This window comes from Achroia grisella, unplaced genomic scaffold (assembly GCF_030625045.1).
Source record: "Achroia grisella isolate CSIRO2021 unplaced genomic scaffold, CSIRO_AGI_Agris_v1 utg546, whole genome shotgun sequence".
Lineage (NCBI taxonomy): Eukaryota > Metazoa > Arthropoda > Insecta > Lepidoptera > Pyralidae > Achroia > Achroia grisella.
In genome coordinates, this window is record NW_026712931.1 from 4,400,309 (window position 1) to 4,422,639 (window position 22,331).

The window sequence follows — 22,331 nt, forward strand, 5'->3', positions numbered from 1 at the left end:
CTTTGTTGGCAAAAATCAGCGTTGACGTCGTGTTCCCAGTCTGGTCCCTACGCGGCTTCCTCACTCTAGTTCTTTATTTTCCGCAAAGGCACTTTTACCAGCAAAACATTTGTCTATAAATACCTTAATTGATAAAAAAAATCCCATAATCCACCAGCTGGCCAACGTCACAATTTATTTGTTAGTGTCTCCTACTGCAAGTAAATAGCACAATTCTAATTTTCATCTCATAGTTTTAATCTTTGTCACTGAAATATACAATTTTATTATATCTTTTATAGATAAGACTTCATTGCCCTGAATTCCTGATCTGATAGCTGTGTGTCATCCATCTTTGTTGTCTTCTATCTTCAAAGTAAATGAAATGAAAAAAGGCAGTATTTTTATTATATATTGTAAATATATTCACCTTATCATGCCTCATTTATTTTATCAAAATTTGCCAATAGATGAAAATAGTTTTAAAGCGATCAATGCTTATGTTATAAACAAAGTACCTATTATTATTGCTAAATGTAGGTACAGTAATATTACTGAAATATATAATAATTGTATACAAAAGCGCTAAATTAAAGAGTTACAACAACAAACGTGCGTCGTGTATTTAAGACGAGGTGGTAATGAGGAAAATTCCTGTTGGGCAGATCTCAATCGACTATTCAGTATATTGGTGATCTGTAGATTTTGAAAGTCGGAGAGAATTACTAATCGACCTGTACAACGCAAACCTTATCGGTCATTGACCTTCGCACCTAAACTGAGCCTCAGATCTCGTTTAGAGTTTTTACAATCATGTAGTTTTATTTAATAGGTATATAATTTTAGTGATCAATAAAATTTCCCTGCCTTACTGTTACTTTGATGTTGTCTTATCTTTTATTATGTCACTGGATGATATAAATCTGTTTCTTATCTTATATTAATGCAAGATGATGATGAATATTTGATGATAATTAATATCACGGGTGCTATTTTTATTATAAAATATACTACTATTACCCATACGAAAATGTGTCTGTTTGTTCACTTTTCAGTACAAAACGCATAACATGAGGATAGATTGAATTACGAGAACGGATGTAGGATCCCTGTTATTTAAACAAAAGTAGACGAAGTCACGGTTCACAACTCGTAACTAATATAATCTTACAAGTCCAAAGGTTATTATCAATATTAATATAAGCGACAGCCCTAGCGTGGGTGACAGTTACTTAGTCCTACTGACACGAGTAAAATCGGGGCCACAGATGCCTTGTTTATATTGTAATGATATAAAAAGTAGACAGCAATCTGGACGTCAGGTAGGCGCCGCTGTAGCCTTGACCTCTTTTCCCGCTGCGCTGGAATAGCGGCGCGCGCGCACCGCTTACACAATGGACTATTCCGCGACATCCGAGCCGCCAATGGCCGATCAACAGCACCATACGACATCGGACACGACCACCTAACTCTCCCAGTCAGCTCTCTCCCATTAAAATAATCTAGGTCACTTGTAAACTGAAAAGTCGTTGGTAGGAGTAGGTACTGTACCTATTTTAGCCGCCGAGCAGCTTTGCTTTGTAAGCCGTGTTTCGGTTGTAGGGTGCTATTAGGCAGTGAAATTACTACACAAGTGATATGACATTTTAGTCCTCTAAAATGACAACGTATTAGTATCACCACATGTGTCACATGATTACTTGATGCCCGTAGTACTGTTCATGTATCAGCGACGGTTAACGCTTACCATCAAATAGGCCCGTCAACTTCTTTCCAACCAGAAAAAATCCAATGAGTATTTTCGTTGAAAGACATTTATTATCAAATCTAAATAGATGTTTAACGTTAATGTATATCGTAAAAATCATCACCTAACCAGACGAGGCAATAATATGCGTATAATGACCCGACAGCGTCCATTCTACGGGAGGTTCATTCTGAAATCGATGATAATAAAACTATTTGACATAATCAGGTGTCAGCGGGCTGCTCTCGGGCCGGACATGTCTATTGTGCACGAAGCGTCGATTTGTCAAGTCGATAATCGATATAATCGTGACACGCTAAACTCGGTCATGATAGTATGTAATTAGATGAGTGTGGCGTGCGCGGGGCCGACGAGGCTAACAGAATTCGGGAGGCGGTGCGGGTCGTGGCCTGTACGCCGCGTTGAATAAAACATGGTGCGCGCGCGACGCGCCTGGCGCCACCGCCCGCCCGCCACCGCCGCCGCCACCTAGGGATGTGACACTCCGTACACCAAATCCATTATTAAACAAAAAAACGTTCTATACTCAATTATTAATCGATTTTTCCATAATTCCTTTTCAACTACTCCTATTTTACAATCCCACCGTACGTAGGTTTTCGATTTTTTAGATCAAAATTTAGTCGTACTACTAGGCCACTTGTATTATTAAATAATTTAATATTAAATATTAATACAAGTCAATGGTATTAAATTATAGATATTTTGCAATATTAAAATCGATCAGAAGAATCTAAATAGTAATTGAATAATAATCGACTTTTTCATAATCGATTATTTTTCACATCCCTACAACGACCGCGCTCACTCACCTCAACATTTGAACAATGGCTGGAATTTAGGACTGAACGCGACAATGCGACAACCGATAGCTTCTCCAAAGACCCAAAGACAATCTTCACTGAACTACTGTTTTAACCAGAAACAAGCTGCCAATATATTCTTCTTTTTGTAACTTCAGACTACGTTAAATACATAATAGTTTAAACAAATAGGTAGTAGCTTTATAATAAATAAAGTGTTGTATTAAAATGAATTATAAATTTAGAATAAAAATTCAATTGATAGGTATATTTAACACCAGTTACATTATTTACCTGTTAATCAATTATTAAAAGGAAATAATTAGCTAGCTATTTCCAGGAATGTGCATTTATAATATTTTTTGTTACATACGGCACACCATTAGTAATATGATCTGCCGCAAGAATGTCTATTCTGTGTAAACAAATTCAATAATGTGCAATCAATCACAATGTGAAACCTGTGCAATATTGCAATATTGTGAAAGAATGCTTGTGGACTGTCAATGGAAAAAACATTTTCATTAAATAGGATAGTTTTAAATACGTGTAATATTATTCATATCAAATACACCCTACGAAACTAAAACTAACACCCACCCACATTTTAAACAGACGCTAAAAGGTATTTATTATGCCGGTAAAATCTCAAGTTGACTGATAAGTAATGATGATGATATGTAAAGTAAATAAAGAAAATTCATTATTTATTTACATATAACTGATAAATGTCTAATATAGACAAATTAATATCAATTATCCCATGAATTTCAAATAATAACACTCAGTTTTAAGGTAACCCGTAGCAGCTTCGTAGCAATTTCGTAGACCCCGTAGAGGTACTTGCATGGGCCCAATAAACATTTGAGATATTAATCATTATTACAATTCATTAGATTTCTTGACAGTTTCAAAAATCATGTTGTATTTACGTCAATTACGGCAAGTCGTGATAAACCGTTTAAAAATTTATAATGATCGACTTAATTACAGCGTGTTAATATGCGGGCCGCGCGCAATGAGCACGTAGAAGCTATTAGGTCCGAAGACATAAGCATCGTCTAACCGGCGTGTCTGCTACATATTAAACCGTCATAATCGTTAGAGTGGTGGCCGTGTATGGGACATGCGTAGTGGTAGTCTCACTTTCGACATGTAGCCTATGTCTATGGATCTGGATCTAATCTGATGATAGTTCGAATGCGGGTGTAATACTAAAAGCGGAGATGGAGTTGAGATCACAAATGGTGGATGTCACAGAATATTAGATACAAACAGGCATCAATATTCTATCGCCATTATAAGTAGTACATGTTTCATCCGCTAAGCAGCTTGCTTTGCTAGATAAGTCAGTGAAGTTACAGTATATGGGGGTAAGAGTCCTTAGCTTTCTGTCATCATAGTTATGCCAACGCATGATTGGAGATCCACATACACATATGATGACGTGATGTCCGTGGTACTGTTTTATATAGGCCACGGTCGCCACTTAGCATCAGGTGGACCGTCAGCTTGTTTGCCATTCCATATACATAAAAAAACCATGTGTTGCATGTACGTTTGCTAGAGTTTGACAGTACATTTCGTATGAGAATTTGTCGTGTGTGTAGAGCTGGACGAACCGAGTGCGCATCGCGTACGGCGGCGTGCTCATTAAGGCGCACTACTGTAATTGAATACGTAACGAGTTTTCGATGTGATGTGCACACACCCGATGTATTTCGGTAATTGCCCCGAGATGCTATCGCGTACCACATATTAATTATGAGCCACAGCCGCGCATTTATTGACCTTATCTCCGGTGGGCCCTTGCGCTTTCTTTACATGCTTATTCGTTAATGAGGAAGGTGTGCGACACCGGAACGGAACGCTTGGGAACAGTCCCTCTGCGTATCACTCCGATTGACTTATCCCTACTTTATTTGATTTCGTAATTAGCTTAATCGCTTTATATCACGATCAACATATTTAGTGGCGATATAATATTATATAATTACTTGTCTCTTTGACAGAGTGAAGTGCAACGGTGACGTAAAACAAAACGTTCGTTTCGCGTCATCGCGCTTCAATTATCTGACGCAGATGGCTGCTAGGACGATCGGCTTACATTTAATAGCTTCATACTCGTCTTTTGACCCTGCGAACAGTTGCAACACGAAAGGATCGATTCGAAAATAAGCGTATTACATCACGCTCCCCCACGGACGTATCCGTGTGCCCTGTTTATAAATAGCAAGTCGGCGGTCCCTTAAGGCGCGGGCGCACGTTTCCGGGCTGGAAGTGTGTCGCTTCCTCTGCGAGCGGTCGTTGACGCGCATGCATTGTCGCCGGCACATTCCCCGCCGCCGGCAGCGTCGCCGGCAGCGTCGCCGACGACGTTTTTAAATAGAGTACCGATTACGAGCGTCTGGCTACGGCGCCGGGCACATGACCGCGCGAAAGTGCAGCGCCCGCCGCGTCACGGGCTATTTGCGACACCGCCGTCGACCGCCTCCGCTCTCACTCGCCTCGCCAACTTATCATACCGTCAACCGTTCCCAACTAAACACCAGCCGGCTTCTCACAGTTGTGTCACATGGCTATAACGTTCATCTGTGTTATGGAAGTAAAATATCTCCAAAGCTCATCAATCACACAGATGATAAGGAGACGATCATCGTTGAAGTCTTTTGTTTAGAAATCAATATTAGCCTGAAGGTTCTAAAGTTCAAGTCAGGTATTAGGTACATATAAAAGAAAAAATATAAGTATTTCATAAACACAACTATCTTTTAAGATGGTCTATATAGAATCATATAACAAGTTTGTTATACTAAATGTAATAGAAAGTCGTAACTAAAATGCGTAATTACAGCTAGTAGACATAAAATATTGCGATTATTGTGAACTCTTAAGACCGCTCAAGGAGACAGACAACCATACAATATTATCTGTATGTTGTGCGGTTAACGCATTAGTGCAGCAGTAGAGTCCTGTCCAGAGTGATAGTGCACGCGGCAGCGCTGTGGTGGCGAGGCGAGGCGGCGGCAGCGCAGTCTCGGGTCGCGGTCGTGGCTGAATAAATTCGGAGGGAGGCGCGCTGGAATGCGGGAGGCGGCGCGGCGGGCGCGGGGCGAGCGGGGAGGTGCGCGGCGCGCGGGCGGGGGGGCGCCGTGCGACTGGCGCGCGCGCCTCTGTCCCACGGTCGCGCGGCCCCGCGCCCCCCGCTTCGGCCACTTTCTTTCGCGCCATAAAGGTCGTTTCAAATATTTCGGAATGCTGTTTGGTGACATTTCACCCGCGGGTGGCGGGGGAGCGGAATGCAGCCTCTGGCACTCGGCCGCGCACCACGCTCCGCGCCGGAGCCTGAGAGCTGCACGCTGCGCTCATGTCCTCCGCCATGCACCCGTGCCATGGGCAATTACGTATAACTTACCTTACTATTGAAGTTTATCCTTAAAAAAGACTTACAATTAGTTATAGATAGATTACTTACTACCAATATGCTTACTGAGTATAATACGAGTACTCATAAATACTCTAACAAATATGATTTAATGTAATTCGCTGAATCTCTCTATCAATAATCTCCTAATAGATCAACAGATACTGCATTGACAGTAACTGCAAAATCCTAAACAGGCTCACATGTCATTTCATGCGAATGTTACTTGGACGCTAAGGCTCAGCGGTCTACTTTCCACGCTCATGTGTGAACTAAGTTTCTCCAATTAATAGATTCGTTCCAATAGCAAACAGCGAGTCGGAGAAAGCACAGCAGTGAGGGTCAACGTCCGGTGGAATTCACATCGTCCGAACGCCTTACCGTTTAACTAGAAATGTGTTGTAACGATTATAAATTTTGAAAAATTCGCGATCGTTTTCCCATTCCAGGAAAACGAGGATCACGGTAACTGCATCGCTGCCGCACCGTTCTGCCATACCGCGTCGCGCGACGTAGCGGCCGTGGCGGTACAGCGATACGGGCCGCGGTTTATCGAGTCGTGCGCCGCTATGAATGGAATGCGGCGGCAGAAGTTGCGCAAGCAACTAGCTGCTGCCGCTCGCGCGCTCGCCGGAATGCGCACGGGGCGGGGGCGAGCGGGCGGCGCGGGGGAGGGGTGGGACGGTGGCGCGGGGCGGCCGGCCGCAGGCTGCGGGGCGCGCTGCAACCTCCGCTGCATCACGCGGCCATTCACGCCGCGACCGTTCTATGCTCGGCGAAATAGCTCACCGTTAGAGCTGCGGAATGTCCCCTCTATCTCTATAACTGCGCTTGCGTTTCCACTTTACTACATACCACAGCAGAGTACAAGATATGCTGATAACAAACGAGATTTCGGTTCTAGTTGACTGTGACTTCCATTACTTTTTTATATATTTACGTTATAATTCAACTGTTTAGTGCTCTACATTTTAAATTAATTCTTTCTCATAACTTTCAGAGTGTGTTAAATTAAAAATGATTTTTTATAAAGCATTAATATAAATATAACCAGCATACAATAATAACATAAAACCACATTTTCAAATTGTTACAAACCACAGTTAAAATATTTGATTTTATACCTTAGAATAAATTTAAGTAAGAATAAATTCAACTACATTTCTGTGAAAGAAACATTATGTGTAAGGTGTACGATAAAATTAACTTAAGTACATACATAAATAGTAAAACTATTCTCTTACTTGTACTTAGACACTAGGCTATCTATATCATTTTAAATTATTTAAAAACTTGTCAATGTTTTACATACATAATAATTGCAATAGCTTTTTTATTTCTTTCTCTTCATTATACATATATTGATATGTATCACTATATGTATAAGTAATTTTTTGTAGGGGATGACTAAGTTAATAGCAGTACTAGCACCGTGTAATACGTACAGCAGCCAAGCGGTAATAAATATAAATTTATTAAGTAATAATTTTCACAAACAGGTAGTTGCATTCCAGAGTAATTGTTTATTAACAGAATAAGGATGTAGGCGGAGATGTAATAGAGAGTTAACAGTTACTAATCACCCACGTCACGTCAATTTAAGCAATAAAATTCGCAGGCACGAATATACTCTGAAATGCAATATGGTCCACATTGCATTCCGGAGTAATAAATTGTTAAATGTCAAAGTGTATGAAATGATATACAGTCGTTGAACAACACATTTCAGGTCGTTCATCGCGTATTATATAGATAGTCCAATGACGAGTGAATTGTTACAAATGCAGCATCGCTAAATTTAGTTTCAGTACGCTTGAACTCATATCCGTCAGGTAAGGGTTGGTTGAGCCATAAACTCTTCTACGTGTATGGAGTACACTCGCCTCGAAATGCAAGCGTCTGTGAAGTTCGAAAATAAGAAGTGCACGCGCTAAAAATTATTCTCGTGTCGTTGTTCGTCGAAGAAGTCGCGTCGCTCCGAAACTCGCACGCAGCCCTACACATAGATAGGTACATCGGTGGATCGCCTCACAAGCCGCGACATGACGTAACCGCGATTCTCATTGCCCCTCGGCGAACCACTCGATACGACAATGTTATGCGGCTGACCTAATGTTTATTATTCACACGATCTAATTCTGTCAAAAATGTTCGAGTGGAACACTTCCTTTCGGCGCGTCTCGCTTTTATTAGGGCACCCCGACCGTAATACTTTCTATGTGGGTTTTAAAATGATTGCATTGTATTGTAATTATTATCGTTCCGCTGTTAAATAGGTAGTTACATATTCAACGATGAAAAACTACTACTAAAATTTATAACTACATACTAACATGAATATGAAATGTAGGCGCCACATTCGCAAGTGAAGTACGTGATCTAGCTTTTATCGGTAATACATTTATCGGTTCTCTTAGTGTTAGCAATTAGTGCACCGTTGGCGGGTGCGGGCGTAGGATATGAACTATGAAGTGTGGAACGCGCGGGACGGGTGACACGTGTGGCCCACATAGTGCGCGCCCATTGAATCTTCCGCACCGCCGGATGTGACGTCACCGTCACCACGCACCTGCGTTCTCGCATTGTGTACTACGCATGACTAGGTACTATCTACCTCCTAATTTTCTCAGCGTGTTGATTATCCTTACAACAACAGTATTTCATGAAAACAGCACATGTTGCTTAATACCAACGGTATTATTATATATTTTCAATTATAAGCGTCTTTGTGTTAGCTAATGGTGTCGATAAATTGGCAAAATAATTGTAGTGGCGCCGCGCGCCGTGAGCGAGCGCCCCAACAAGGCCAGAGGCGCCTGCCCGCACCATTTGTGGCCACCGCGCTGGCGCACTCTCCATGTTACCTAATTAGCGTTGAGTGCCCACTTGCGATGTGGGTGAGACTGCAATACTGCGTCCGTAGGCCCTGCCGCCTTCTTTATTACTATTTTAGTCAACACTATTAAGCAATATTAATAATAGTGTCTAAATGAGCTCTAATTAATGTGCGGCCGTACATAATGTTCTCCCACTCGACGACATCCCATATAGTCTTCGTCACATACCAATGACAAATAAACTTTGTGTTACAGATGGCAACAAACAATTAGCAGAAGGAAAGAGTGGCACTAGCTTGGACTGAGTCAGCATGATGTCATATGGTATGCGGTGATGCGGCTAATGGGAGCGTCCCGGCGCGCACACGTCACGTCCCATTCCCGGCGCATACTTCACCCAATCGAGCGATGACAAATCCATTCATATTCTACTATAGTGCCTAAATATGTGCGTTCAAGACTCGATTCCTGTAATGTTCATAATCTCAAGCAATCGCACCACTGGATGGCAGTAAAACAGCTCAACAGCTCAACTCTTACTAGTCTTAAATCTATTCGTCATGTCATTGTAGGAAACCTATTATAAGTGCTTCAAGAAATCAAGAAAGTGAATCAAGAATAATATCAAATGAAGAATGAAGTCAAGAAAGAAGCCAACAAAGGAATTACGAAACTGGTTTTCATAATGATTTGACAGATTGTTTCCTATTCTGAGATCATTGTGAAAGCTGATTTTGTTCCTATATCAACGGTTGATGGAGAGTTGCTGAGCACCGACAGACAAGAAACGGTCATCTAGCGTTTTATATAATTTAGTGCTTGCCATATTCCTATGTACTTTGTTTTTATATAATCTATTTTATGTTCTTTTGTTTTTTACTATGTCAATATTTGTATTTATTGTGTCGTAATTACTAATTTTATTAAATATTTAAGTCTTAATTTTATATTACAACACCACAATCATTACAGTGTGTCAAGAGATTTAGAAAAAAGTTGTCTATGCACTTATCTCTGTCCCACTAATTTCTGCCCCCAAGCAGCCCGCTTTTTAAGCAGTGTTCTGTATATATACATATTAGGGCGATATAACACTGAAAATACCGGAATGTCATTTGCCACTGTCATAATAGATAAGAGAGGCATAACACTGTACTCGTTAACGCAGGCGATTAGAAGTATAATAATGGTATTGTCCGCGATGTCATTATTATCCACTAAAACACCATAGCCCTTGGAAGTGGGAAGAAGGGTACCACAGTCTGCGTCACAGAACCTATATGTTGCAGTCTGTGATACTATTTAGATTATGCTACCACTTTCAATGATGGTTTGTGGCTGTTTATTCGTCATTTCGGCTAATAAAAAAAGCTAATTTTACATTGTTCATAGTGCCTCATTCATGACGGTGGACCACATGTCCTAACTTTATCTTCATGCCCCGTCAGTGTATACGATAAGCGCTGACGAGAGCGTCATTTCATATCATTACTTATTATATAGTATAAAATGTGTACACCCGGGCAAGTAGCTAGTTCATATATAAAAAAATATATCGATGTATAAAAATCGATATATCGAATATATTAAGACGTCAATCATATTGAAAGAGTATATAGGTACATATATATATTTATGTTGTGTAAATGTGACTCCGTTTCTTTCCATTCTTTCATAGAACAGCGTCAACTAAAATACATATCTAACAAAGAACAATGCTCTAGTGACAGGGAGAAATCTAAAAATATCCTTACCAAGGATTTGTTCGTAGTGTGAACTAAGTACCATATAAGCTTGACCATTATGAAAAAAACTATCATGTTGAAACCATCATTATGGATCCCTCGTGAAATTGCCACGATGTTTACTTACCTGACCTCATGCTCATGTTATCATCCTCCACTGGTGCCTACCGTCAGGCGAGTGTATAATTCCATTTTCATCACGTAAAAAAATATCCTATTATAAATATTTTTTTAAATTGGAAACTAAGTATAATAAATCGAATCACGTCTCATGATTTTTATTATTTTATTTAAGTACAGTTATGTTATACAAATGTCAGATTTTAGTTTTAAATCTTATTCAATATTTAAAGAAACTTCCACATATGTGGTTTCGTATTCGATATTATCATGATTTTGTTGTCCAATACAGATTTTTGTATTGTAAATTATATTCATGGAAATGTGAGTGGAATTGCGTCAACTGCGAAGCGAGTGCGTCATACGCTAGCCACTGATATCCACCAAGTTACTCTGGTTACCGCTTACATAAGTATATTGGACTGCATGTAATAAGTATATAGAAATGTAATAACAATATTTATTCAATTAAACTTAAATTTAAGCATTTATGAATTAACTAATTTTTGATCGTGTCCCAAATGCAGATTCAGCCAAGAAAACTGGGCAAGATACGTTGGCTGTTGCTCGAGCATAAGTTTTAACAGGTCCAAAGCATACGATATTGTAGAAATCCAAAAAGTGCAAGATCATAACATTAGGATATTGAACATACAATTAGAATTAAATAATCAAATGAATTAGCCGTAGCGACCAGTCCCTAACGGTATGACGAATCAGCCGGCCATCATTGTGCTCAAAATATTTTAGGGTACCCAACTAACATGCCGCTGCTATATAGCATCTCCCGACTTTCTCATTTGAGATGAAATTGAGCTTGCTCTTGACCACTGATTGATTATTAATACAATATTCAATTGACAGCCTCAGTGGCCTACCGCTTTACGTCTGATGGTCGTGGTTTTGATTCCTCGCATGATACAAATATTTGTATTTATAAGTATGATTGTATGTATTGGTGTGGGTGTTTTATGTTTGTTATTACAAAAAAAAATGTATTTAAGTATTTATGTCAGTTGTCTAATAGGTACCCATGCACACAACACAAGCTCTGCTCAGCTTGGTACGACACACAGATCACGATCTGTGAATTGTCCATACATATTATTATAATCATAAGGTTGACGGTCGAAATTAAATCATAAAGAAAATATTTAATGATTAAATGTAATAACGACCTGCAGATACAATTCTCTTATGTTTCACTTCATCATCATCATCGTTCGCTTTTCACAAAGACATGAAGGTAGAAATCTTGATGAAGTAACAATAGACATCGTCGCAAGCATTGCAATATTTAGAAATTGTCAAATACACTGTGATCACATACTTTAATACTGTGCTCGGCGCGGTTTCTTTAATACCACAAGTGGCTGTCACCACACCATCTGACATCCATAGGCTACAGTAAACGGTTACCGTAACCTATGGACACCTGAAATTGTTGTCACGTGCGCGTTGCCGAGCCTTAAGAAACTATATACTCTTAAAAACCCCTGTGGTCTTTAGAGAAAACCTCCGCAGATAGTTCATCAATCTCAATGTGCTCCTCAGAAACTGGAGAAAAGAAAGAACTGTCTGTGACCACTCAGGTTTCAGAGTGTAAGTTATAAATTGCACTGCTCACCAGTGTTTCTGTATGGACGATGATGGAATGATGCAGCCGTCTATGCTAAGAATATATACTGAAGTGGCACCAAGGTATGATGATAAGATGAGCATGAAATTCGATCCGTTAACCTAATGTGGCGAATTCATTTCGTATTAACTACAATCATTTCTAGATCGACAGTATGAAGGTCGATCTAGTACCTACATACTTGATTCAATATTACTTATATTGTACACTGTGCTGGGCTGTGCCCGCGACTTCATTCGCGCTGCGCATGCAACGGAAGCTCTCAAATATCAATAATTTTCCCCGTTTTTGCAATATTTTTCATTTCCAGCTTCGCTTCTATTGGTCGTAGCCTAATGTTATATAGCTTAAAGCCTTCCTCATCAAATGGACTATCCAACAAAAAAAGAATTTTTCAATTCGTACCAGTAGTTCCTGAGATTAGCACGTTCAAACAAACAAATTCTTTAGTTTTATAATATAAAAAATAATAATATAATATATATCTAGATATATATATTAGTATAGATAACACACAGACTTGATTACGAGGTTATTTATACAAAAAGTGGGATAAGTAGTGTAATTTTTTAAATTGACGATAATGGAATGGTGCACCCGCCTGCGCTAACGGTTTACGCGGACACCAGTAGAGGATGATAAGATGATCATGAGGTCAGGTCTGTTTGACAAATTCACTAGCAATTTGTCACGATGATTTCCAAAGGGAACAATGGGGCAATCACATCACTAACACACACAATCCACATTACTAACAATCCCTTTCCCCCAATAAATAGTGTATTAAAACTTTGTCGTGTTTTAATATATAAAAAATATGCAAAATAGAGATTTTACAATAAAGCATGTAAAGTTGTCTTTAAGGTTTACGGATATTTCATACAATATCATAGTTTTCTGGTGATAAAAAGAAAGATGTATGTACCTACGTACATTTGCATAATATTACTAGGGCACATCTGTGCCTATAAATGCATCACCCATTTCCGAGATTACACCGTAACTTTGCACCTCATGATGTTATAATATTCCTTGTTCGGTTAGTGTATATAAAATATATACGATACTGAAACCAATATATGCTCTGTTATCAGAAACCAAAAAAATGTACAAACCGTCGAGACTCACTAGGATATTTTTAAAAACGTTTACAATGAAAAACGAGTTTAACATCAATTTAAATTCATTACTTTGTAAAGATAATAATGATAATAATCTGGAACTACCCATTGAAAAAAATAAGGAAAGAGCGCTGTGTAAATTAAAGCCACGCTCTTTTTAAAACGACTGGTTTGTGTAAATGCGAATTCTGTCCACTAACATCTTCAAGTTCCAATGCAACTCAATATGGGCGAAAGACTGATTTACTTGTTGTTTTTACAGGATTCATTAATTAACATTTAGTTTTATTAACATTAAGTATCCAACTTAGCTGAAGTTTTAACATGAATAGTACCTATATGTATATGTATATGCTTTAAAAAGTCGTTTACGTGGGTACCCCAGACTCACGTATTACAGCCGCCAAGCAGCCTGCTTTAAGCTGCTGCAGCTAAGCTGTGTTTCGGTTGTAGGATACGATTAAGCACTCTGAAATGCGAACGCATGAGTGATGCCACAAGTGTTAGATGATAACGTAATGTCCAGAATACTGTTTATGTATTTATCAAAACGTGTAATAAATATCAATGTGTAATAAATGGACCACAGGTCATAACTAAGATACACACTATCATTATTATAATCTTAATAGATACAGAGTTGTAGGATTGTTACTGGTTTATTTCTAAATATATGTATGTTTTATTTAGTTCAAGTGCTTATAAATAACTATGTCTTATTCAGCACAGGTATGCTTATATTATAATATTAAGATGTCTCCCTGGGGTCAGCCACTTAGAAGGAAATCAGTGTTGTGCTAAAATATTACCACTAAATAACATGAGATTCATAAATATAACCCAAGTCATGAAGGGGAAGGAGATTGTTAGTAGGTAATGTGGACTCATGACCTCCACGTGGTTGCCCCTGGATACCAGCGTGATAAATTTCTGGTGAATTTGTCACGATGGCCTAATTGACCTGACCTCATGTTTACCTAATCATCCTCCACAAGTGCCCCGCAATCGTAAACCGTTAGCGCAGGCGGGTGCACCATACAATTAAGTATCATCCGTAAAACAACCCGAGTCATGATTATGTAGAAAATATATATAAGAATCCTATGACGTAAATCATATAACACCTTCGAGGTAGAGCAGCATCAACCAAGATGTCCAGCTAAACATTTAAGCTTGAACTTTGGTTTTGTGTATTTTACACATAATTTATTGCACATTCAAAGTTTCATTATCACGTATTTTAATGAAACTTTGTATGTTATACCTATGAACAACCAACGGCCTGCTATTAATAAAGATAAATTACCAAAAAAAAGAGTATAAAGTAAAGGTGTATTAATACGTACTTTCGTTATTTTCCGTGTAATTATGTTAAATTAGGTACTTCTAGGTATTTCTCCATTAGATTTGAAATGATTAATACACCTTAACTTAATTTAATAGTATGTAACATATAAATATCTATTGTAAAAGCGGAATACTGTATTTTGTGTGTGCGATAAAATACTGTCTAAATAATATATGTGCCTATTTAGTAAATAAGAAAGAACTACCTGCCTGCATACAAACCACGACAGGAGTTTTGTAGGACAGTAGGTACTTGTAAGCTTCGTAAAATTAGAAAAATAAAGCTTTTTATCTATCCATCTATCTACCTGCTATTTAACTTTCATGAGGCTCCCGTATTTCAGTATAAAATATTAATTTAAGTATATAGCTAGCCTCTGATATAGATACTACCTAGATATGTATTATTAGATAGAATATCTATTGTAATTAAATTAACACAGATGTATACCCTAAACTATTAATTAATCAATAACATTTTATATAATTATAGTTCCTTACATACAATTACGTGTAGGTATAGACTTGATTCAGAGCCTACAACGAATCTAGATTTTAGCCTACAACGAAATAGGTTAGGTCTAGATTTTTTCGGTAAAGTATATTACATTGTTTTCATTCATCTACTATATTTTCGTTTACCTATACTTAGCGCCTATAAAATAAGATTAAAATAATAAATATTATATTGATATTTTTACAATTATTCCAACTATCCACATGACAGTATTAAAGGAGCTAGGTAGGTAGGTGTAGACCTATCTATGTGTACCTAGATCCTATATTTATTATTAGGTAGGAAGTACCAACACAACTCAGTAAGACAGATAAGTAGTTTAGTATATACTAGTAACTCGTCCCGACTTTGTCTGGGGACTAAAAACTTTAATAAATTTTATATACCTATAGTATATACTATAATAAATTAGCCTATATATACTATAGTATTTCACTCTGGAACTGGATTTAGTAATCGTCTTTCAAGCAGTTAAAGAATTTCTTAAATCGATGCAGTGGTTCCAGTTTAGTTCCCTCATAAGATCCACCCTCTCTTTCTCCTTTTCTCTCTCTATAAATTTATAGTAGGCGAATGCGATACTTATGGATTTTCGAGTACCAATCTACCCATGATTACAGGAATAAAGGTGTTTGTGTTTTAGATTGATGATGATTTTATTTGGGATATTTTTTACTAGGGAATTTATTGTCACACTCTGGAACCAAGTGGTCATGGACAGTGAGATTTCAGTGGAGCTTCCTCCTATGCAGCCTTACGATTCTGGAATAAACGGTCTGCTGTTTTTTTTTAGAAATTACAGCATGGGGTTTTTCAAGAAGGTTTACATTAAAGTTTATTAGAGAGCTTGATAACGCGTACGTAAGTAAGTAAGACACCCTCTGTGTAAGGCGTCCATTGGCTGCGGTAACCGTTTACCACCAGATGAGCTATATGTTTGATTTCCACTAGGTACGTATACTACTGTTCCACTACATATAAAAAACAGATGTTTGGTTCTCAATTTTTACGCAAGCTAATACAAGTCTGTAAATAAATACCAAAAGCCTTTGATAATTACCAAGTTGTACCTACCTACGTTAAAATACCTATCGATCATTAGCACACCGCCGCCATACCGCCTATGTAAATGTACCCTATATCTATATTCCCCCCCACTTAATACTGTAGGTACATAATAAGAATGAGAGGCAGCATGTAGATAGGTACGATATAAATCTTACCTACTTAAGAATATTTACATTCAGTATAGTAGTTATCATTAAATAAATATACCAGATTCTGATCTGTACTAAATAATAGGTAATAATGATAACCCTGGAGAATCTACACACCGTCCCAAGCTAAGCAGAGCTTGTATTATGGGTACTCAATAACTGATATAAATACTTCAATATCTTTTTTGTATAAATATACCTATACATAAAAAACACAAATACAAACAATCAGACTCATGAATAGAAATGTTTGCACCGTACGAGGAATCGAACCCGCCACCATCAGAAATAAGGCGGTGTGCTAATACGCCTAGACTACCGATACCGGAACTAATAATTTAGACAATTGTAATATATAATTAAATATAGGTATATTATATAACACTAATATCTTAAAGTGATTGGTTAAAATCTGATAAAATTAATGACATCGTTACGGAAAGGCAGTTTAACGCATGGAGCGACCGACTCTGTACTACTTACAATAAAATATTTCTGGCGTTGCAAGATTTTTTAAAAACTAATAGGATACCTTACACTACCACAGACGGATCATAAATATACCTACTATAGAAAATAGACAAGGGAAAATGCTCAACATTTTGATACGACATTATAATCTAAAGAAAAAAAAAGAGGAGAGGTTACAGTAGGTATATCAAGCAAATTAAGGAAAAAGCTGAAAAAAAAGCTTCGTTGAAAGTCTTTCGTAGACTTCGTTGAAAAATTATAATAAACACTATATTACAACCAACGACGATTTTATCTATTTAAACAGCGTGGCGATTTACAACAGATACTTGTGCCTTTTTTATAGCATAGGCGGCCTAGGAGAAGCGCACTTAATGGTGAGAGATGAACACAGATCATGAGCACCTACACTGCTAGGGGAATTGCAGGTGAGTAGCCGGCCTTTTAAGAAAGGGTGGGTAAGGGAAAGAATGAGGAGGAGAATGCACATTCAAAACTTCGACTAAAATGCGAAACCCGTTAACACTTAACGCCAATATTTTTAATAAGTGTGGTAACCGCAATAGACACATTCAAAACACCTACCCGAAAATTTTAATCATAAATTATAAAAACTCGACGGGCAGTGAAAAAACATTATTAAGTACTTTTAAACTTCTATGACAACCTAACAAAACAACAGTTAATGTCAGTACTGTGACATTCTGGCAGAACAATAGCTGTATGTTCAGTTCCCTTTGCCTTGTAAAGGATAAACAGAAAAACAAATCTGACAGTACAGTAGTGTCATGTCAATCAAGGCACTCACATATAACTTATCATATAAGTTACTGTCAGTACTGTAGTCAAATATAGTGCTATATTAATAAGACATTAAAATTTATTCAGTGGATTTCAACATTCTATCAGTCGTCATCAGTCATAGTAGGATTTATGTCTCTCTTTGTCATATTGACATTATTTGACATTTACGGAAGGCTGATGAGTTTTGTGTCAGTTTTAGGTTATAATTTTATTTGTATTGCAAAGCAATATATTAATTATATACTCACACAATATTTTTCACTAAATTATGTAAGAATATTAAGAGAAATAGTAATTTCTTATTATAAACCTAATCCAATAGTTTGTAGCTATGGAGAGTATGGAATTTGATGCCACTATGGGTGGCGAAGTGCATCTTCCATGTTCAGTTAATAGTTTAAAATTTGCAACATCTAGAAGTGTAGAAATTGCTGCTATGACCGAAAGTATTATTAACCCAAGCAAAACAAAGTTAATTTTTCAAAGCTTACCAGTACATATGAGACGGCGAGTCATGAGCCACAACTGTAAACGACTGCCCAGAAAACTACGTGAAGGCCATTTAGAACAATTAAAAAAAAGTGGTTTGCCTCCAAAACAAAAAAGACCTTCACGAAAGTACAGGAGACGTCCAGGAAATCTATTAGAAGAATATAATAGACGACAAATGCAAAATATTTGGTTAGAAACACATATATGGCACGCTAAAAGATTCCACATGATCAAAAGATGGAGTTATTGTATAGCATACGCCCCTTGTGATAAAGCGTTTAGAGCTTGTTACCGAGCAAGTTCAGCTCATTGTCTTTTACAAGACATTTCCTATTATACATCAATTGAAGTGGAAGGTCCTACTGATTTCATAAAGGAAATGTTTAGTTCTATAACAAATCCAACTTGTGGGCTTGGTATATGTGCTAAAGCATATATAAATGGAATTAGAGAAGGATCTATTCATCTTTACAAACCAAATTCATTCCCATTTGGGTATATTGGTAAAATACATTTTATTTGGGTTCCAAATGAAGATACAAATAAGAAATTGCATTTATTTGTCCACCCATCACAGATAAAGCAAGTTGAAACTGTTTTAAAAGAAATTTTGATTGTGGAAGATGAGACTGAGGTATACAAACACTGTGAAAAAAGAAGAAAACTTACTAATACTTGCTTAGAGAACATTAAAATAAAGACACTTCTTGGTAGATATAATAGATTTCGCTTAACAGGGCCGAACAGTCATGCAATTCTAGCTCGCAGTCTAAAATGTGTAGAAAATAAAGAAAAACTGGAATGTAGCAAATGGTATTCAGCTGTTGATATAAATAATTTACATTTAATTGAGAAATTTAAGTACTGGCAAAATATATGTAAGGTTAATGCCCCTTCACAGTTACCTCCTGCTGTAATTATTGGCCTCACTGTAAAAGATCCTCGATTGAGTCGTCCGTCACATCGGACAAAAGCAAAAAATTACTCACATGAGACTATTGATACACAATTATTGCTAAACGTCCCTAAAACAGCAGCATATTCTCCTTTATGGGAGAACAATATACAAGAAATTATAACAAAACAAAAAATGAACAATGCTGACTATATTAAACATGTTACAAACAAACAATTGGTGCCTGGAGAAGTGTTTGAAGATGACCCGGCATTGCAATCCATTCCAGTTGTTTTAGTGCAAAGACCTGGATCTCAAGTTTCAGATTTCAAAAAAATTGGTACTTATTTTAATTAATTATATTTCAAAATATTAATTTGTATTCCATTAGTCTGGTTTTAACCATTTCTTATCTGTTTCTATACAGACACTGAGTGAATACTAAGTAATCTAGTGCTCTTAATTTAAATTTATTACAAAACAATTATTATGTTAATTATTATTATAATATACAATTATTTGTTTCCATCTTCCTTGAGAATTGCAAGATGTAAATTTGTTTTCAAAATAATAAAGTAATTAATCATTACAGGATATGGAAGTGGTTGGGACATTATTATACCCGCAGGGTATGGTCTGCAGTTTTGGCATACATTTGTTATGTTTGGTGCAAGGACAGGAGGTCTCAGAGAAACAGAGAGTTTAGCATTTGAAATGGGGGAATGTTATCTACCACCAGACTCTGACTCAGGATGGGAAGAAGAAAATAGAATACACTTAGAATTGAAAAATAAATATTTTAACCGACCTCCAAGCAAAAGAGTTAATTTCATAAAGCTAGGTATAAATAGCCCATTCTTATGCCACTGGAAGTTACTTCTCAGCGATTGGTGTAGTATTGACAATTGTAAGGTTGATGAGTTTTATGTGTTACGCGATAAAGAACTTCTAATGAAGTTTCAGGTATGTTTAGTTCTAATGTTATGTTGATATAAGTATAGTGGCCACTGGTTAACAAACTCCAACAAAAATAATGGTATAATACTAAAGAGAAAATTTCACAGATTTCAAATAGAAGATCTGTAATAGTGAATTCTGTGCATTCTCTGAATTTATTTTATTCTTGTTTTTTGTTTGACTTATAATAATTTAAATATAAAATATAATTAGGAGTTAAATTCAACACGGTGTAATAATGATTTTACACTCAATTAAATATGATACTGCTACTGAACTCTGTCATAATGCAACAGATTACTTTTTATTATTATAATTTAATTTACATTTATATCCTGCATTTGTTTTGTCTTGGACTATACGTACTGTTAGACATTAATGATTAACTTTAAATAGGTCTAATAATACAGATTGAGAAATGTATTGTATTTTTGTATCCTGTCCTAATAAAAAGGTAAACAACTAATGAATATTCAGCACAAAATCTTTTATACAGCTAATATAAAAGTTTTTTTACTTACTAGACGTACAAGTTCTGATAATTAATTTTATTGCGATAATAATACATATATATTTATAACAGGAATTATTCATAAAGTTTCTACTGTCTATAATAAAAATATAGTCTTGTCTTGTCTTATCATATCGATTTATGTAGGTCGGTTGGAGTTGGTGTAATGTATGTGTTTCTCTTTCATTCATCTCTGTTCGTAGTCGTCCCGTCCTTTACTCGCCGTATTATCTTACAGACAGTCCGTCCATCTCTTTTTGACCTTCCTCTATATTCTTATTTTTTCTCTTTACAACATTTTATTCATTTCCGAGCTTAAATGTTTCGATTAAAATAATAATTCTTCTTTTAACTTTAGCTAATAATATACTGTACTATTACCGACCATAAGTCATTTCAAATGTATACTAAAGTTTCCTATAATATAATAGTCCCAAATAAATAAAGGTTGTCTCAAAAGCAAGTAGGCAACAAGCATTAATTTTAATTCAGGCTAGATTTATAAAATAGATGAAACTAAATTCAATATTACTACACTGTCATGCTTCTTAAAATAAAGTTTCTTTTCCAGGACTGCTTAATTCATAAGCAACAACTACCACACACACAGCATGCTGAAAAATGTCTTGTGGCAGTATATATACGTATCGCTAATAAAGGATTTTTAAATAAATATGCTGTAATATGTTTACCAGAGAATGGAGATTATACTAATGATATGTTGGTAGAACCACAACATGATGATAAAAATGAAAAACTGCGCAAAGATAAACGATTAGAGCACAAAAGTAACTTAAAAATTTTGAGAAAAAAAAGAATAAAACTTAAAAGAAAAGCAACATCCGTAAGTACATTATTTTATTTCTTGTTTCTTTTACTATTCCCTGATGCAAGACGAGCTAAGTTTGCAAAGGTTTCCAAATCTGTTAGTCAGTAGTATTACAGTATCCAAACTTGGATTCAATGATTGATGTACACCCTTTATGCAAAATTATTGCATAAAGTGCGTACAAAATAATTGAAATGTCATATATCAGCAGAAATAACCCGCAGTATTATATAAGACAACTACCTCATAGGGAGAATAATTAACAACCGGAGCCTATTACTGTTACAACTACAATCACAATTCTATATAAAGGATCATCCATAAATTACAGGAATCCCTTGATTTTTTTACCCCCCCCCCCTCCATTTAATAATAATACTTAAAGTTTTTCAATAATTTAATTTCGTTTTTCGTTCGTTCCTTTAATACTTAGCTATATTGGTTTGAAATTTGACAACACGAAATTAAGCTCCGTCCCAGCTCTTGTCACATCATTTCACACTGTCGATCACGTGTGACGAAATGTATGTTTAATATTGTTCGTTTTTTTTTTCAGGTTAATTTAAAAACACAAAAACGAACTAAACTGGAGCCATCTGAATATGTGAAGTCAATGAGAGAACTGTGGCTTCCTACTGATGTAAATAGTGTACGCTTTTCCTGCTCAAGGCAAGTTATGGGTTATTTGACACAAGCAGCATTCAGTTTCTCAGAAGCACGGTCTTGTGGAGTAGGCTATATAGCCTATAATGCACTAAATACATTATTGAAAACTGGACACAATCAAATACTAGTTAGAAACACAACATCCAGGAAATACAGATTGGCAAACATACAAGTAATTAAATAAAACAT

The 22,331-nt window shown here is 36.6% G+C and overlaps 1 protein-coding gene across 1 annotated transcript; it reads left to right on the top strand.

Moving 5' to 3' along the window:
• The first annotated feature begins 17,838 nt into the window (after positions 1-17,838).
• Positions 17,839-22,326, top strand: LOC131847992 (ribonucleases P/MRP protein subunit POP1). Its single transcript, XM_059197722.1, has 4 exons — positions 17,839-19,519; positions 19,772-20,142; positions 21,219-21,491; positions 22,033-22,326. Exons 1-4 carry the CDS (start codon positions 18,124-18,126, stop codon positions 22,324-22,326), a joined length of 2,334 nt encoding a protein of 777 aa, XP_059053705.1. The 5' UTR covers positions 17,839-18,123.
• The last annotated feature ends 5 nt before the right edge of the window (positions 22,327-22,331 follow it).

What these genes read in the sequence shown, in the direction of transcription:
- LOC131847992 (XM_059197722.1), top strand. Translation starts at nt 18,124, where the DNA reads ATGGAGAGTATGGAATTTGATGCCACTATGGGTGGCGAAGTGCATCTT. An exon ending in AACTTCTAATGAAGTTTCAG is followed by an intron (nt 20,143 to 21,218) that starts GTATGTTTAGTT and finishes TTTCTTTTCCAG; the next exon opens with GACTGCTTAATTCATAAGCA. An exon ending in TTAAAAGAAAAGCAACATCC is followed by an intron (nt 21,492 to 22,032) that starts GTAAGTACATTA and finishes TTTTTTTTTCAG; the next exon opens with GTTAATTTAAAAACACAAAA.